The 17925-nt window shown below is 39.1% G+C and overlaps 1 protein-coding gene across 3 annotated transcripts in view; it reads right to left on the bottom strand.

Moving 5' to 3' along the window:
* The window catches only part of grik4 (glutamate receptor, ionotropic, kainate 4), a 315022-nt gene that overhangs the window by 99565 nt on the left and 197532 nt on the right, over window positions 1-17925 (bottom strand). For all 3 annotated transcript variants that reach the window (XM_031297041.2, XM_031297042.2, XM_036001715.1), the window contains 2 exons: window positions 8037-8201; window positions 3581-3678 (listed from right to left, as the gene is read on the bottom strand). In XM_031297041.2, the coding sequence (XP_031152901.1) occupies window positions 3581-3678; window positions 8037-8201 (263 nt within the window). The remainder of the gene's footprint in view (window positions 1-3580; window positions 3679-8036; window positions 8202-17925) is intronic.

The following is a 17925-nucleotide window of genomic DNA, read 5'->3' as shown; positions in this document are numbered from 1 at the left end:
GTATTTTCATATCAGAATCCCTCATCTCGTCCTGTAAACTGACTGAATATTCTTTATGACTGTGGGTGGACACACAATTACATCTAATAACATGTGATTATAAATGTTGGGGGCAACACCACCAACTCTGTTTACATAAAAGCTGAAGATCTAGCTAACTAACATTAGAAGCATTACTGTAACGTGTGTTGGAGTGGATTTGGTTGACAGAATTTAAACAGCATTGCCAACATCACTATATGTTCTCTTCACTTCGAAAGGCTCAAACATTCAGTGCTTTCTCCTCGTCTTCTTTTACTGGTGGTGAAAGAAAAAGCAAAGTGGTCCTCTGTGGCTACATTTTGAACTTTAAAATCAAGTTTTCTTGATGTTACTGTAAGTTGAGAAACATGTCATAGCACATCAAACTATGCATTTCCAACAAAATCATGTCAGAGAAGAAACACTTCAAACCATTTTACAATCCCAGACACTTTTTACAGACCCTGCAAAGATGACCTACATAGGGTCTGAATTATATGCTCAGTACTGTCAAGCAGTTGCAGGTCTGTCCTGCTCTTCTGAAATACAACACTTCACAATGTATATATAGCAACAATATGTCAAAGCTGAGGATGCACAGTTTTGTCTATAGTTGTTCTTTACTGTAAGAAAAACCACTGTATATGTAAAAGGCAGTGGTGGAATGTACAGCAACATTTAGTATTGTAGTTAAGTACAAATTGAAGGTACTTTACTTGTATTTCCATATTATTGAGTATTTCCATATTATACTAGTTTATACTTCTACTCCATTACACTAAACTGTATTTAAAATAGATAAAACTAACAAACTACAACAGGAAAAGTTACTTACATAGTATGAATGAGAATGAGTAGCGAGTCATTACAGTAAATTAAACCACAGCAGGGTGATGCTGGTCTTGAATCACCCTGAAGGGGCTTAATTCACAATAATGACCCACTCACTCTACATTATCCTGCTTATTAAATGGCTACTTACTTAAGAAATCAATAATCTGACACAAAATATTGATTTCAAAATGATTTTGGCGATTTAAAAATGGTCCTCCAGAGTCTATGATTGGAACGGCATCCATAGCAACGGCCTGATATTTATAGCAGCGGTCTACTATTCAGAAACAACACACCTTAGAATGTCGTAATTGCCTAATCAGAATTGAGTATTGAACAAAGCCGTGTAATAATATATAATAGTATATCACTCAAAGGGGGCAATTTTCGGCATTACGGCTAGTTATGGGTACTTTTGTTAGTTTAAGGTCAAGCTAAAAGCTATGTGGCTCTGATAAAATGGAATTATAAAGGTAAAGGCTGTACCACTGTGGTAAACATTTCTATCACAATAACGTTGTTATTGTTAAAATCTAAATTATACTTTCATACCATAGAAAAATCTGTGTCAGTGTTTCACAAAACATGGATTAGAATAGAATAACTACAGGGAAAGAGTTGAATAGCTCTTGACAATAGAGTGCAGCTCTCGGCACAAAACTGTGTCTTACCCCTGAAATAATAGTAGTCCACGTCTTGAACTAACAACAAGTCCATCTAGAGGAGTTGTGAGAAGACGGTTGCCAAGAATTATAATATTATAATATTGCATTTTCAGAGCAGATGAAGATGGACACCCAACTGGCATATCAAACGCCCAGTGCAAATGTTTCTATGAAGCTGTCAAGTTATGTGTGATAACAGACTGCATATTTTTTTCCCCCAGGCATTGCAGCACTTCTGATTTATTAGGAGTTCAACACTAAATACAATTCAGACTACAGCAATGGTGACAGTACTGGCCACAGCTAGATGGAAATTACTGCTAAAAGAAGTGTTATGCATGGGAAAGTACAAACACTAATTCAACATGACGACAGCAGAGCCTATAATCCTCCTATCTGTGACTAATCCAAATGTCATCCACATTATTGCCCCACCTATTTACATAATAAGAATAGATAAGTAAAGATGAAATTTGAGCCAGTGTGGGGAAACTGTGAATCTTTAGGGCTGTTATTAACTCCTTGCAGGGTTTTCCAAAATCACCAGCACCAAAATGATAAGAATTGGGAGAAAAAATAGCAATTCAAATCATCTCTAAATGTAATTAAGAGCAATTTACCAAACAACCGTTTATCAAGCAGAACATGAACTTGAATATGAGAGCCAATCTCAGCTTTATCTCCAGTCTGTACCAGACTCCCAGTGTTTTTTTTTAAATACTAATATTATTTTTTGAACCAGTTTTGTTAATTGGGGTTTCATTTCCTCAAGCATAATATACATTTTTGTTTATTAAATTGTCAGGAATAAAAGGAAAATGCAAAGATTTCTGTCAAATAAGGTAACAGAGACCCTTTGCGTTTACTGTACGCAGAACGATCATGCTTACTGCTGTGCGTAGTCACCCCCCCAAAGGCCCATTCTGAGCCAGAAAACCCCTGCCTTGGGGTATTTTATGACTATACTGTATGTATCATTTAACAACTCATAGTCTTTAATATTGATACGGTGGTATTATCACAGTCAGTGTTTCAAAGCAGTCAGCCCCGTAACTCAATGCCACCAGAGATTTTTTAACAGCAGGGAGTCCTGGTCTCCCTACCACTACAACGGACTGATGTCTCATTAGAAAGATGGTGTACTGTACCAGAGGACATTATAGAGACTAGGATGGTAATGGGATGTCTCCTAATAGTCATGCTGATCAAATTCACGCAGATAAAAAGGCAGCCTCTCTCTGGACCAAATCCAATTACAGCTGGGAGCATACCATAACACACAATTGAAAACTGAATGATTAATGAACTGAAAGAAAGCTGACATGCAGTTTTTAAAATCTGCAGCAGTATTCTACACAGTAGATAATATAGATGATATCAATATTGGTGTATTTACCTTCATAATCTGAATAGTCTTCTACAAAATGTAAAACAAATCTATCAAATTTAGTAAACGCGCCAAGGCATGACAGTAAAAACATCACAGATAATTCTTTTCTGCTTTATAATTGATTTTGATCTAGTTTATGGTTTTGTATAATTGTCTCTTGACATCAGTCATAAAAACAAACACCGTGTCAGAGTTCAGAGAAGCCAATTAGCATCCAACTGGGATCTGTTTGCATGCACTCGGGCTCTGAAGCCAAATCCACTCAGTCATGTTTGAATTATGGAAAACATGTTTTTCTTCAATGTTCAGAAAAGAAAATATGTGTCTTGACTTTTACTTTTGTTTATCTGTATTTAGTTTCTATACAAATCTCAAAACAGTGGCTAGCAAGCATCCACGGCCCAAACTGCTCCATCCTAATGAGGGAGAATGGAGGAAATAAAATGTCCAGCGGTGCTTAGATAGGAGTGGGGACTGCAATGGAGAGTTATGACACTGTTGAAGCGTTTCATCATTTTCACTAACAAGTTGGATTTCATTCCCCCTCAATCTTTTACAAAAACCACATAGCTGCTAATGAGCATCATTGTTCCTAGCGGTGTTTTTCTGATCGCACTGTGAGCACGCTGCCTAGCCCGCGACTGCAGGCCAGTTGGGTGCATAAACTCACCTCCTTCTCTCCACAGATATTGCTGATGATGGAGTTGGAGGCCGGACTGGCAGAAGGACCGAGGACTGCCACCACCCCTTTCGACATGATCTGGCACACTGAGAGAAAACAAAGAAAATAAGGATTGAGAAGGGAACAGAGACGGACAGAGAAGTCAGTCAGTGCTATCCAGGAAAGCAAAGCAAAGGCTTTCGTGAGGAATCTGAGTCATTTAAAAAAGGCCCTCTTCAGCCAGATGTTAATGGATGCACATGCTGACTATTTTAACCTCTAAACAGATAGCAGCCTGAGCCAGCGCTTCTACTGTCACAAGGGAACCTGAACCTACATGTGCTAATGAAACCCGCGCAAGGCCAAATGCATTTGTCCATGTTTAATATGCCCAACGTGATGCACGTACAGAAAAATCCTATGGACCCTGGCCATGAGAGTTTAATAGCTTTTGGGAGGAACTGATATTCATAATAACAGACTTTCACAAATGGAGACAGAGATACAGCAACGGGAAGAGACACTGACAGATAAACAGAGTGACAGACAGTGAGAAATGCAGAGGCAGAAATAGTGACAGGAAACAATATCAGGAGGCTTAAACATAAAATCTGGTATTTGAACATAAGGGGCTCTATTTTAACGATCTAAGCGCACAGCGTGAAGTGCCTGGCGCAGTTGCGTTTAGGGCGTGTACGAATCCACTTTTGCTAGTTTAAAGGCGGAAAAAAATGTCTGTGCGCCAGGCGCATGGTTCAAAAGGGTTGTACTTAGTGTCTTAATTAATCATAGGTGTGTTTTGGGCGTAACATGCAATAAACCAATCAGTGTCATCTCCCATTCCCTTTAAAAGCCAGGCGCGTTTGGACCTTGGTGCATTGCTATTATGATGGCGGATTTGCTAAGCAGGAAGGAGAGATTTTCAGGAGAAGAAACTGATCTGCTCATGCGTAAAGTAAAAGCGCCAGTAACTATAATAACATGTAATATAAAATATATAGATATACACAATAATACTATTTCACAAGCAGTGTGTTACAAGCATAGTGTGCACGCACATTTTACTAATGCGCTGTTAAAATAACAATGAAATGCTGTGTTATTGATCACTTTCCACTGCCTCAAGATAGCAATACGCCAAGAACGCACCTGAACACACCTCCCTGTAAGACCAGCATGCCGATGGGTGCACAGATGGGGGCAGGTGCATTTGCTATTTAAACAATGTGGGCGCTGGACTGAAAATTGACAACTGTCGGTCTTAAACTAGCAAAGACACTTGTGTTGGACTTTGCACTGTGTGGAGTGCAAGATAGGGCCCTTACAAATGAATGCTATAATTTCCCCAAAAGTGACACATACATATCATCTTATTTTTCACATTCTACATTTACAAGGGCTGAATTAAAGGCTTTACCTTTGGGGACAAAAACATATCATTAGACGGAAACATTTCAGTGAATGTGAGTTTTACAGAGGCCATATGCTTTAATCTTCCCAACCCCTGGCTTCTAATTAAAGTGCTTAAGTCAATGATGTGAGGTAGACACAAGTACAGACACTATGTACTGTTCATGTGCAAGCATGTGTGCACATAGTAAGTGTGTGCGATGATAATTTGGCATCGGTTATTGGGGCAAATGCAGAGCATTAACCAGCTACGTGTGTGCAAAAGGCAGGAGGGGGACCGTTTTCGAGCCTGTGTGGTGAATCCAGAGGCAGTGAATCGAATGATTAATAAGTAATCCCTTAGTCACCCATGGTGCCTGTAAGACATGAACACACTGACACCTTACACAAACACCCATATACACATGTATGCACACATTTACAGTGCATGCACACACACACATTTGCACCTGTCTGCACGGCTTCACTAAATTATAAAGCTGAATGATTTGCCTGCCAGCCAACATGCTCCTGGCCTCTGTGACACTTTGATTTGCTTCTTCTCTGCACAGCCAGCATTGTGTGCGTATGTGTGGGAGACAGAGAATGTGCATGAAAAGTCTTTGTCAAAACTCTTGCTCCTCACCTAAGTGTATTCATCACTGGACATTGATGGCAGTGTCAAGGTGTCCATTAATGCTGATAATTTTCAGAATAGTACTGTGCCTCTCACCGTGGACAAATTATGGTCAGAAGGCAGGTCGGTAAGCAAGTAAGTCAATTTTCTCCGCTTGACATTGATTTTCACTGATCGATACAAACTATTGGATCCTTGGAATAATTAGAGGGCTGTAATGAGTTTGACTTGTGAAATGCTTGACAGGTGTTGCTGGTTACAAGAAGACAGACGGTTGGACAGATATACAATAAATAAAAAAAAGCATGAGATATAGCAAAACCAGAAATATCAAAAGAATAATCACAGAACATGCATGAGTTTACTGCCGGTTAGTCTCGCATTGCCAGACCTTCCTCCACAGCGATGCCAAGGAAGGTCTGACTAGTCCACACAGCACTCTGGGATGGGAGAAAAATGTGCTCTGGTTTATTGGCATTTCTTTAGACCAATCACAATCGTCTTGGGCGGTGCTAAGTGCTGGACTCAATAACGGTGCCTCTAGAAAAACAGCCTCAGGAAGGAACTTGTTTTGGTGCTCATTCAAAAGTTGTTTTAGTTGAGCAACAGAAAACTCATATTGGACAGATAGTCTAGCTAGCTGTTTCGATTTACCCTGTAGAGATCTGAGGAACAGTTAAGAGTGAGTTTACAATGTCAACACAAAGAAATGAATCGTGGTCGATATAGACTACCTGCCTGTAAAAGAGGCAAGCAGTCAAGGGAGTCATCCATTTAGGGGCTGTTTACTACACAGGCAGGAGTGGGTGCTTGAAAGGTGGGGGTGGGACTTTTCTGGGCAGGTAGCCGCCCCTCTGTGATATTTCCATCTAACTGTGGCCACTGATCCGTCCCTAATCCAATTAATTCCTCTAATCACACACACACACACACACACACACACACACACACAAAACAGTTGCACAATATACACACAATTAAGCATGCACACACCAACACACACTACTTTACACCCGCAAAGAAAGAAACGTGCACACGCACAAACTAGCAAACAAACACACACACACACACACCACACCACAACACAACACAGCACAGCACAGCACAGCACAGCACAGCACAGCACAGCACGCACACACACACACACACACACTAAAGAAACCACATTTAGGAAGGGTTTGTAGTAAACCAGGCAGAGAAAGTAATACAGTTTCTTGTTGTTGTGGTAAGTGAAGCAGTGTTTCCATGGATTAAGCGGCACCACTGAAGCTCTTAGGTTTGTAAAAGTGGGAATGTGTTTTTGTTCTTTTTGTCATCGCTGTTTATATTGGTTGTTTTCTGCAGACCCATACTGTGCTGTATTGATTTGTTATAGTTTTCATTAAAAATGTAAAAGATCTAACCAGTAAACACTGATGTGTGAGGCAACAAGTCACTAACCAGTAGGAGCTGTGAAGTGGAGGCATTGATAACAAGGTACATTTGCCACATCTGTGTGACAAATTACTGGAATTTTAAAAGGTCCATAAGCCTTTCTGTTGAAGGCCATCTCTGTTTTGACAAACATTAAGACAATTTACACTCCTTTTTACAGAAAACGTTGTTTTGATCTGCCCTGTCACAGCAGAGTGAAAGTTGCCAATGTATAAGAGAACAAAATAAACACACCATTTGATTTCTGCAGCTATCAAAATATGACAGCTCATTTTGCGTTCCTGTACCATGGCAGTCTGTCATTTATTTTCAATCATTTGTTTGCCTCTGTTTGACCAACATATTGTTAAACCAGACAGACAGAAATAACTGTACTTGGGGAAGTGTGAGTGAAAATAAGACAGTAGGATGAATTGAAATGACAGACTTGCTGATTTTGAAATGAAAGACCCTTTCTCAGTCTTAACGTATGTTAGAGAAAAACTCAGGAGCAGCTTGACTTCTGGATACATGAAGGTTCAGGAGACTTTGATGACTTAAACAGAAGCATTTAATGGGATCTCGATCAAGGAGAAATTAGGCAAACAGTACAGTTTAACCATGATGTGTTATTGTGTAGTGGCGTCCCAACTCTGAAGTTCCTCTCTTCTTGTCGGTGTATTTAAAGTCATGCTGGACGAGTTAAGTTTAGCTTAACCTTCAATGTAAACAAAGATATTGCGGGCACTGTAAAACATATGCTTACCTAAAACCTAGTTGAGTCTATCTCTCTCTGGGAAGTATGCTAAAGTGTGTGTGTGTGTGTGTGTGTGTGTGTGTGTGTGTGTGTGTGTGTGTGTGTGTGTGTGTGTGTGTGGGGTTAATTTTCTGCGTGAACTTACATAGCATGAGTTTGTAAGCTGGAAATTCTACCACAATGTACACATATATTGACCAACAGACCCACATCAACAATCACACACATCAACACCAATTCCTTTGGCATTTCTTCCCTGTGTTACTTACTTGTTTCCCCCATCTCATATTCACTGTCTCTCAGCAGTTCAAATATGTCCACCTCCAGCTTGCCAGTGGTGGAACGGTTACTGCTCCTGTTGATGCTGTCTTTGGCCAGTGTGATGGCCAAACGCTCTCCTCTGCTGCATTCCATAGGGTCATCAAGGATGGCAGCTGAGAAGAAGGGAATCAAAAGGAGTGATGGGTTGTAAGGGTGAGTAAAATCATAAACAAATAAATCATCCACACTGGTAACTGCTGTTTTTTTTCTCCACATTCATTAGAACTAGGGGGCCCATGTGGCCAACGATCATTAGATCTGGAAAAACTGAGGACAGGTCATGTATTTAAAGGCTTTTTTTCCTTTTAGATCTACAATACAAGTTCAATCCACTGAAAGCTGTTTCATTTTGTGCACACTGCTCTCCAATAATCTGAAGTGCCTACTATGGCAGGCATTGTTGTTAATAAATCCATACACTTTAGGAGCAGCTTTTAGTGTGTGAAATCTACTTTTGTTCTAAAAGGCTGAGTGCTATTTAACATAAATATCTGAGCTGTATGGTGAAAGCTTGAAAGCTTTAAAAAAAAAAAAAAAATCTTTTAGAACACTGCAACAATATAAATTCATAACATACTGATATTTTAAAGACCCCAGCAAAAATATACATTCATAACATACTGTTTCCTGCAGCAAAAGTAATCAAAAACATCTGTCGGTTGTTTAGCTTTCATAGAGGCAGTGTAAAGACTTGAAAGTCCAGTCACTGCAGCAGCTTTACAGAAATGCTACACCATGTAAGTATCCTACAAAATGTTTGCCACAGAAGCAATAAAGAATGATGAGACAACATGTTATACTGAGAAATGATTCATTCACATTCTGTATGCATTAATGGATTTGTTGTATTGTTGTATAATTATCAGAAAGATTGATGCCTGTCTTGTATTTGGCTTAGTTAAGCCAATTATAAAGGGACTAGATGTAGATAATACACCCTTTTCATTTATTTTTTATGCAGCAAAATAATGTTATTCCATCACAATAAGACTCTAGATATTAAAAAGGATTTGAATCGTTCCATACATGATAACTATGGAAGGGTATATTTGTATGCATTCTCTGAATAGTAATAATAAAATACATTCAGACAGAGGAGGAGAGACGTTTTTTTTTATCCTAAATGTATCCTGTGACATTTAACAGCACAGATGTCAAATGTTCATCATTTCCCTGTTATCAACACAGGAAAGAAACTGAATCACATACAGTAAATGCTTTTATATGTAGTCAATAAATGGCCTACCTTATACGTTTATATGGTCTAACTTATATGGCTCATATGGTCTAACCATACATTTTTCCATGAAGATGTGATGCTTGACACAAAAATTCTATGCATTAATACTCATCTTGGCTATTAGTACAAGTACTATTTCCAAGATCACTGAAGAGCCGGGCCATTACTGAAATGTAATAATTTAAACATTTTACATAAACTACTTAATTATGTTTCAGCCCAGCTACATGAACAACTAACATTTATACAAACTACAACATACCTCAATAGGTTTAGGCTCAAGAGTAAAAAAGGAAAACACAATTAATGAACAGCAGATGTCTGAAAGCAGGCTTTGTAATTAACCCTCTGGGGCCTTTCTAATCTTTCAGTCGTCTGTTTCCTTGTGTAATAATGCTTGTATAACCTCAACCTTGTAATGCACAAAATATATACATCATTTTTTTTTTCAGGAAAACTTGTTTGCTGCAACTATGTATGCTGCAGGGATGTCATATAAATTTATAAATGTTTATATGACTATAAAGACAAAAGAAAAAACTAAACAGAAATTGAATGTCACTGAAATGTACTAACATCACACAGAGAACAATATTGAACAAGACATTTGGCTTATAAAAATTGTTCTCCCAAATCTTGGCAATCAGGGGAAACAAAAAAACACTGTAACTAACACAAATAAAAACTATTTTGATTTTTTCCCCTGAAAAGTCCATACGCTTTTATCAATATCCTGTCTACTATGAGACAGCAAGAGGCCAAATCACACTCATTTACACACCCAGGGCTACCTGAATGACTTGCAGCACTGCCTACAAACACACACACACACACACACACACACACACACACACACACACACACACACACACACAACATACAAGGCCCCTTTTTGTATCAGGTAAGGGTTATTATATATATTGGCTGAGTGAGCTGCCTTTCTCCTGACATGACTTCATGTCCATCTCCCTGTCACATGTGTCACATAAAATGTATCCATGCTTAATGCGCCCTGGGTGCACGCCTTATAATACTAACCAAATGTGCAAATGAGAATCTATGCATTATTTATTACATTCACGCTGTTATGTCATTATTTCGGCTCGTTTGTTCCACGTTTAGTATATGTAGCAGCAAAGTAACACATTTTGGGTGCTACAGAATATATTTAATAGTATAGAAATAGTGATATAATAGAAGACTATAGATCTGACAGGATATGAGGATGTACATCAGCAAAGGCGCTGGGCTACATCCACATAGACATCACTGCGCAGTGCACTTGTAGCCCTCTTTGGAAAGGCCCAGCTGTTAGCCTTCATGCTAAAGAATCAGATCAGAACCAGGTGGCTGAAAGTGATGCAGAGATATCGAACATTATGTAACTTGATTTATGGATCCATAATTATGGATTTGTTGTACAAAGACACTGTAGTTCCAGGCTGGATTATAGTGCTTCTGGAAGACCTACGATCGCACGAAAGACCTCACTTAAATTGACTCTGCTTCTAAACAAAAAAGTAAGTCTCTACATTGCATTGATCTGGAGATATTGAATATTACATAAAACGTGTAGTTTGCTGTCGTATACGACATCGTTGGCCTCAGGAGGTTAACGTAATTAAACTGGGTTAGCACAGATTTACACTTACTTACATTTACAGCTAAAGAAGAGGTGGGACATAAAAGTAATGTACTCACAAAAGTGGGAAATTAATAAGGCACAAAAAATACAATTAAGTACAATTTGGTTGAAAGTAAATGTGCTGCAGACTATTCATTAAAGAGAAAATCAGGTTGAGCGTTCGTGACTTCAAGCTGACGTGCAGAGCTGCATACAGAGCTGGATCGTGTTTGAAGTGACCTTTTCCCTGCTGATCACACAGTTGGATAAACAACAACTAGCTCTAGCTTGCAAAGATGAGACATATCCACTCATCTGCTATCATCACGGGGAGTCACAGTATGCCAATATCTACAACCAATTAAAATGCTTTGCAAAGAAGCAGAGAGTATCAGTGACAGTTCATCCAAGGTTATACTTGTGTCTGTCTGACGGAAAATCTGTGGACAAAGGGCATTCATTTCTTAATGCACTTAATGGACACCCTCCTGATCACGTACAGGCTTTACAAGTTTTAGAGTTTTAAATTCAAATATAAAATCCAGCTTCATAAATATTCATCGTTGGACTTCTCTCTGAGGATCAACACTTCAAATCCAGAGGAATACCCTGTGATGATGATTAATGTCTACACAAAAGCAAGTTTAGAATGTATGGTTACATCTTGATTTCTTGTCAAGATCATAACTAAAATATTAGACCTCTCTGATGTGCAATTTGTCCATTGCAATGTCTTACACCCAAACATAGCAGTGTTACATCCATGGACTAAAGCTGCTATAAATAATATCTTTATATTAATAATGGATCAAATGACGTATAGCCATATTGTGGAGCAGATTTTAACAACCAATGTTCTGTTGGACAAAATTAAAAAAAGGTACACTACTTAAGCTTCAGTTGAAGAAGCTTGATTTGTTTTGGTTGTCTGAAGGTAATATGCGGAGTTGGCTTTTTATTGAGGAGGTTTGTGTCTTAGCAAGATATATAGAAAATGCAACTAAGGCAACTAAGACAAAGAACACTGTATCCAACATAAAGACAATTTTTTTGTTTTGGAAAAGAATGTTTTGTTATTGCTGTCCAGTGTCTTGTAAGCCCATATGGGCTGGGTACCATGGTGCAGGACACAGAAATAAACAAATCAATCAATTAGCCACAACTGAGAATATCTGTTATGACAAACTAGTGCTGGGCGGTATACCGGTTTATACCATATACCGGTATTAAATTCACGTATGATATGATTTTTTCATATACCGTAATACCAGTGCATTGCCGCAGAGAGCGCAACGGCCGAAGTAATCTGCGAGTGAATTGAGAACGGGAGCCCTGTTAACTGCGTACCCTTCTCAATCATAGTAGTAACTTTATAACACAACAATTAATAACCCACAACTAACACACAACAATTTGTGACTTAAACATTTTCTAACACAAATAATTTTACATTTACAAATGTACACAGCCAGACGACATGTTGGGTAACATTATAGCTGCTAGCTAGCCAGGTAGCATAACTGTCTGTTAAACTGGGAGAGGCTCCGGTCGCTACTGCACATTCAAGAACAGAGAAGAAAGTTAGAGGATGAAGAAAGACCGGAGATACACCAGAACAACGTATGCTTAAGAGAGGAGCTATCTGTTGTTCCTAAGTTTTTTGTTTCTAAAAAAATCGGACATAATTTAGCCACTGTTGTTGCCCGTCGCTCTAACATTACTTGGTTGCGCTAACGTTACTCAGCCGTGCGAACGTTAGTCGGCCGTGCTAACGTTAAAGACATGTCACTTCAAGCATGCAGTGGAGCAACATTATGAACGAAATAACAATCCACCTACAGTCCCGCTACAGATCGTTGAAAAAGACGGGAGAAAGACGGGTTCAGAGCAATGATTAAAACAATGGATTTAAAGGTCCAATATGTAATATATTTACTGTAATAAATCCAAAAATGACCCCAATATGTCATCAGATATTAAGGAAACATGCTAAGTTGTAATACTATCTTTTCTGATATCATTGCTAATGCCAGTATTTTCTCCTTTTGAAATTTCCGTTCCGTGACGGAATTTCTGTTTGTGTTTTGGTCTGTGTGTTGTTATCAACTGCCCAGTTTGACAGCCAGGCCAGGTTGCCAGATATACCTGTAAAAATGTAAACTCAGCGCGCTACAGCTTTAACGTTAGTACAGCCATGAAAGCAGCACTCAAACGAACGGGATCAACGGAGATAAATTCTACATGACATTCAAAAAACGGCATGTTTCTAACAGTTGCGTGACCAGAGACGTAACAAACCCCGGATATATTGGAGATGTAGTTGAAAGATGGAGACAGCTTAGAGCCCAAAAGGATGCCGAGTTGGCTAATTTATTCCTGAACAGGTAAGCATTAGCTTCGGGCTAATTTATCACAGCTGCAAGGGACGGGCATTTTATGTAATTTAAACATTGTTTATTGTGTACTCACATTGAATTATATAGCTAGAGTACCCGAGTTGGTTACTCGCAAAAACAATTGAGACACAGCCAGTAAAGTGATCCCGACTGGTCCTGGCTAACGACGCCATGCTAACCCTGCTAACTGCTAACGTTATCGGGGGGCCAGGCAAGCGATCCACAGCTGTTTACAACGTGTACAATGGTGAGTTATTTTAAGCCAAGAGAGGGAGGCTGTGAATCGGGAAGAGAGGACCGTGAGTTTGCAGTGTGTTTAGCAATTGTTGCCGCAATTCTAAGCCAGTGAAGTGTGTTCAGTCGGGTGGAATGGGACGGCAAGGTAGTGGTATTTTTAGTAGTTCCTATCCTGGCATGTGGAGAGGACGCCGAGGTTGTCGGGTTTTTAGCGGTTCCTACTGTAATGCTAAGCTGAAAAAGTGTGCCTGTCAGTTGGGTACAGAGCTCCGCATGAGCATGGGCTTTTATGACTGTCAATATAGCCAGCATCTAACGTTAGCTACTCCGCTGTCTAACATTGTTGGATGCTGCGGTCTCAGCCTGGCAACCAACGTGAAATTCGAGTCTGGGAAGGAGGGGGCGGGTGAGACGACTCTCTCCAGTATTTTGAATTTGTACTGCAGTAACTATTTTAAACACTAGCTGTCAGTATTACATATTGGACCTTTAAGATGTCTTGCCTCACTGAAATACGTCCGCCAACCTACTAACATTATTCAAACACCGAAGGAGGCTGACTGCGGAGCTACATTCAGTTGCCAACGTTTCTACAACAGCCATTATAAACGTATATAAAGACCCAGTCAAGCAAAAGAAAGAAAATACCGTGATATACCATGAAACCGCCAGAATCTTAAAAAATACAGTGATACAAATTTTTGGTCATACCGCCCAGCACTATGACAAACAAATTGCTCTTTAGTCAGGTGAGTTTGCATTATAATAAATGAATGAGTGGAAGAAATATTCTAATAAAGGTTTTGTGTATGCTGTTATAAATAGCACAGTGTTTCCTATGATGTATATCCCTCTGAGGACCATACAATGTTTCTATACTGTAACTCTCCACCTCGCTCCTCCTTTTGTTCTTAAAATGTATTTCATAATTGCTGTGTTGACATGTCATGTTTCTTCTGTGGGTCCCTATGTTTTTATCTTTTGTTTCTCTCATTCATTACATTCAAAACCAATCAATGAGTAGCACAGAGGTACGCTAAGGCGTAGCGGGTTGTGGACTGTGGACGACAGGCTGAGTGAAGTGGTATGAAATGAGAATTCCTCTGAGGTAACAGCACACAGCACAGGGAAATGCTCTTATCGGGCTTTTTAGCATCTCTCACATCCTTATGTAAACATGTAAACCCCTGGCTGATTTTAATCATAACACAATTTAACATAAAGAAAAACAGCATCAAAACATTATGCACAAACTCGGCCTACGTTTTCATTCACAAAAAAACAGTCCTGTATAAAATATTGAGAGCCCTTATTGTTTTGAGCAATTGGAGCAAGCATTTCTTTCGCCTTTGTTAGAAACACAACTATGCACCTGTTCTTGTAGATGCACATACACACTCATACTGTACACATACAAACACTGCCATTGACATGTCTGTCACTTTGAGTCCTGCATTTAGAGCTGGAAATGATCCATCTGAACATGTGATTTACACCAAAGTGGCAACGCGTTTACAACTTTATAACTTCACTTACTGCAGTTGCCTATCCTTCTCATTGCTTATTCCTTCTGAGTGGACAAATCACAAGAGACAGGGAGGTTTGTGAGGTGTGAGATTTGGGATAGAAGTGAAGAATTGCTGCTCAATGTAAGTCAGAATCAAGGCATCTTAAGCTGTGTCAGGGGTCCTGCTCTGTGAACATAGCCCTATTGTTGTACACAAGAGGGAGGTCCCAACAAAACAGGCTTGCATTGCCTCGCTGTGGGAGCGATGCTTTTTGTGACAAAGATGTTAGGAGTGTCCCTGGAAAGTGGCAGCCAAGGGTAAAAAACTCATTATCATTTTGAAAAATCTGCTGGCTTCTCTATTAACTAGATGGCTGCATTTCTCATTCCATCACACCGAGTGCTAAATGCAGATCAAATGAACTAGCGCTTCACCTACTGTACAAGGTAATTGTAATGTGCTTTCCAACTTTGATTGGGGGGAAAGCCATTATCTGATACGGAGAGTGGGGGAAATAGTTCAGAGGGACTTGGTCTTTGATCAAATAAATTACTTTTAAAAGGATATGGATACTGAAAAGCATTAACATGGCGTTCATTTGAATTGGAAGTCAATATATGTGTTCTCAGTGGTTATTTTTCCACGTGTGACTGCTCCTCTCGCCTCAGGTAAATGAGACACTAGAATCAATTCACAGTGAGGAATGAACACACTGATGCAACATATACTACTTTTCATAGAACCAAATGTGATGAATTGTATGACTGAAATAAAAAAATGCTTATTTCCTCAGCATGTCTGAGGGAAGCTGAGGGAATTAAACTTTTGCTTTTTTATCGCACATTTCAGACAGAAACTGTGAAAGTATTACAGGGACAGACATATGGATGTTTGACCTGTTTCTATTCATACAGTACTTGTTTCTGGCTTCCACTGGTAAAATAAATCACTCATCTATCTACTGAAAGTATACACTGAGGATTTTTGCCACGAATAGAATGAGCATATGTTTTAGTCAAGACATTATCCTCTTTGTTGTTGTTGTCTTTTGTTTTATATGATATTCTTAAATTTTATCTATTTAACTTTATAATCATATGGGCAATCATCTTTTTCTTTAAATTACATCAACTACCCTACCCTCAGGGAAATATATCGCCCTCCAAATCATTGTTCATAGATGGTACATGTAAAACTCTGTTTCCAAGGCTCAAAATACATGTAAGCCCAGGATGCTCCAAGAGTCTTGTCAAAGATTTTTAAGATCTCTTGATGGCATTCTCAGATCCCGCCCTGTCAGTATCTTCTTTGATGATACATTAATCCACCTTGTAGGATGTGAGAATATGCAAAAATGTGAACAAGCATGTGACAAGACTAGAGAGTCTGTTTAAAAGCCTTTCCCATTAAGGACTTAAAGACCTCATATTATTCTCATTTTCAGGTTCCTACTTGTATTTAGATGTTTTACCAGAATAGGTTTACATGGTTTAATTTTCAAAAAACACCATATTTTTGTTGTACTGCACATTGCTGCAGCTCCTCTTTTCACCCTGTGTGTTGAGCTCTCTGTTTTAGCTACAGAGTGAGACATCTCACTTCTGTTCCATCTTTGTTGGGAGTCGCACATGTGCAGTACCTAGGTCAGGACTACAAGCCAGTCAGAAGCAGAGTATGAGGGCGTGCCACGCTAGCATCTAGGCGAGCATTATAACATATGTTACAAAATGACGCAAAATGACGCAAAATGACGCGCGTTTGTCACGGAAGTAAAGGCTGGACTACAATAGAGCTGTTTGGAGCAGTTTGTGAACTGTGTTTTCTGTTGGAGATGGTAAGTCCCTTTGGGGTGGACTTATTAGATATATAAGACAATAAAGTAAAGGGAAAAAGTTCCAAAGCATAATATGAGCACTTTAAATAATTACAATGTTTGATAATTTAATTTTGAGTGACACTGTATAATTCATGTTGAGGTATATTAGGTCTGTAATCTAACTGGGATGCAGAGCTCATTGGACAAGTGGTACACAAATGAATTTGAACCTGGAAGTAATTTGAAGACTGATCACCTCAAGTGCTCTTTTTTTTAGCAAGCTGCATATCGGGCCTTTGGATTATTCATTGCAAATGCTCCTTTCCACATATCCTGGCATCGACTTCTACTTTAGCAACTTCATCAGAGGTCTGCTTGTTTTGTTGTAGCTGGCTGATTAGTCCACCCTATCATGTGTTCAGGAGGGATCAGATTTGTTTTTCCTGAAAACATGCCAACACACAGATACAGAGCTGTGTACTAATGCAGGTTTGTAAAGGGCTTAAAGCATCAATGAAGAAGCCCATGGGCCAGACCGTGCACTTGGATGCCTTTTAAAAACACAAAATAACAAAGCAACTCTCATGTGGGGAATTGACTCATAACTTTACCCCAACTAACAACACCTGCCTTTCTGACTTTTTGCTTTAATATACCAGACTTAATTAATTGGTTCATGTATCAAACATAAATCTTACGGTTAATACTTGGAAAACCTGTGTCTGATTTAAACTGAAAGTATACAGCTCAACCAAAGGCTGCAATTCAAATAGAGACCTCAATTTATATGAGACATAGAGAACAGTAAACGTGAAGATCATGGACGTTGCAATTTGAAAAAGTAAAGGGCTGTCCTCTCTCACCACTTCCATTCATCTGCCTTTTAGTTTAATGGGGTTGTACATGTTGCCCTCTTTTCACTGAGGGAGGCTAAAGCGACTGAGGACGGTGATTAAAATAAAAGTTGTTTTTTTCTCTTTCAGAGGTGACATGTGGGTATTTTCAAGGTTATATAA

Source organism: Sander lucioperca, chromosome 5, assembly GCF_008315115.2.
Source record: "Sander lucioperca isolate FBNREF2018 chromosome 5, SLUC_FBN_1.2, whole genome shotgun sequence".
NCBI classification, from domain to species: Eukaryota; Metazoa; Chordata; class Actinopteri; order Perciformes; family Percidae; genus Sander; species Sander lucioperca.
The sequence above is the reverse complement of the archived record's forward strand: the minus strand, read 5'-3'. Positions and strand labels throughout refer to the sequence as shown.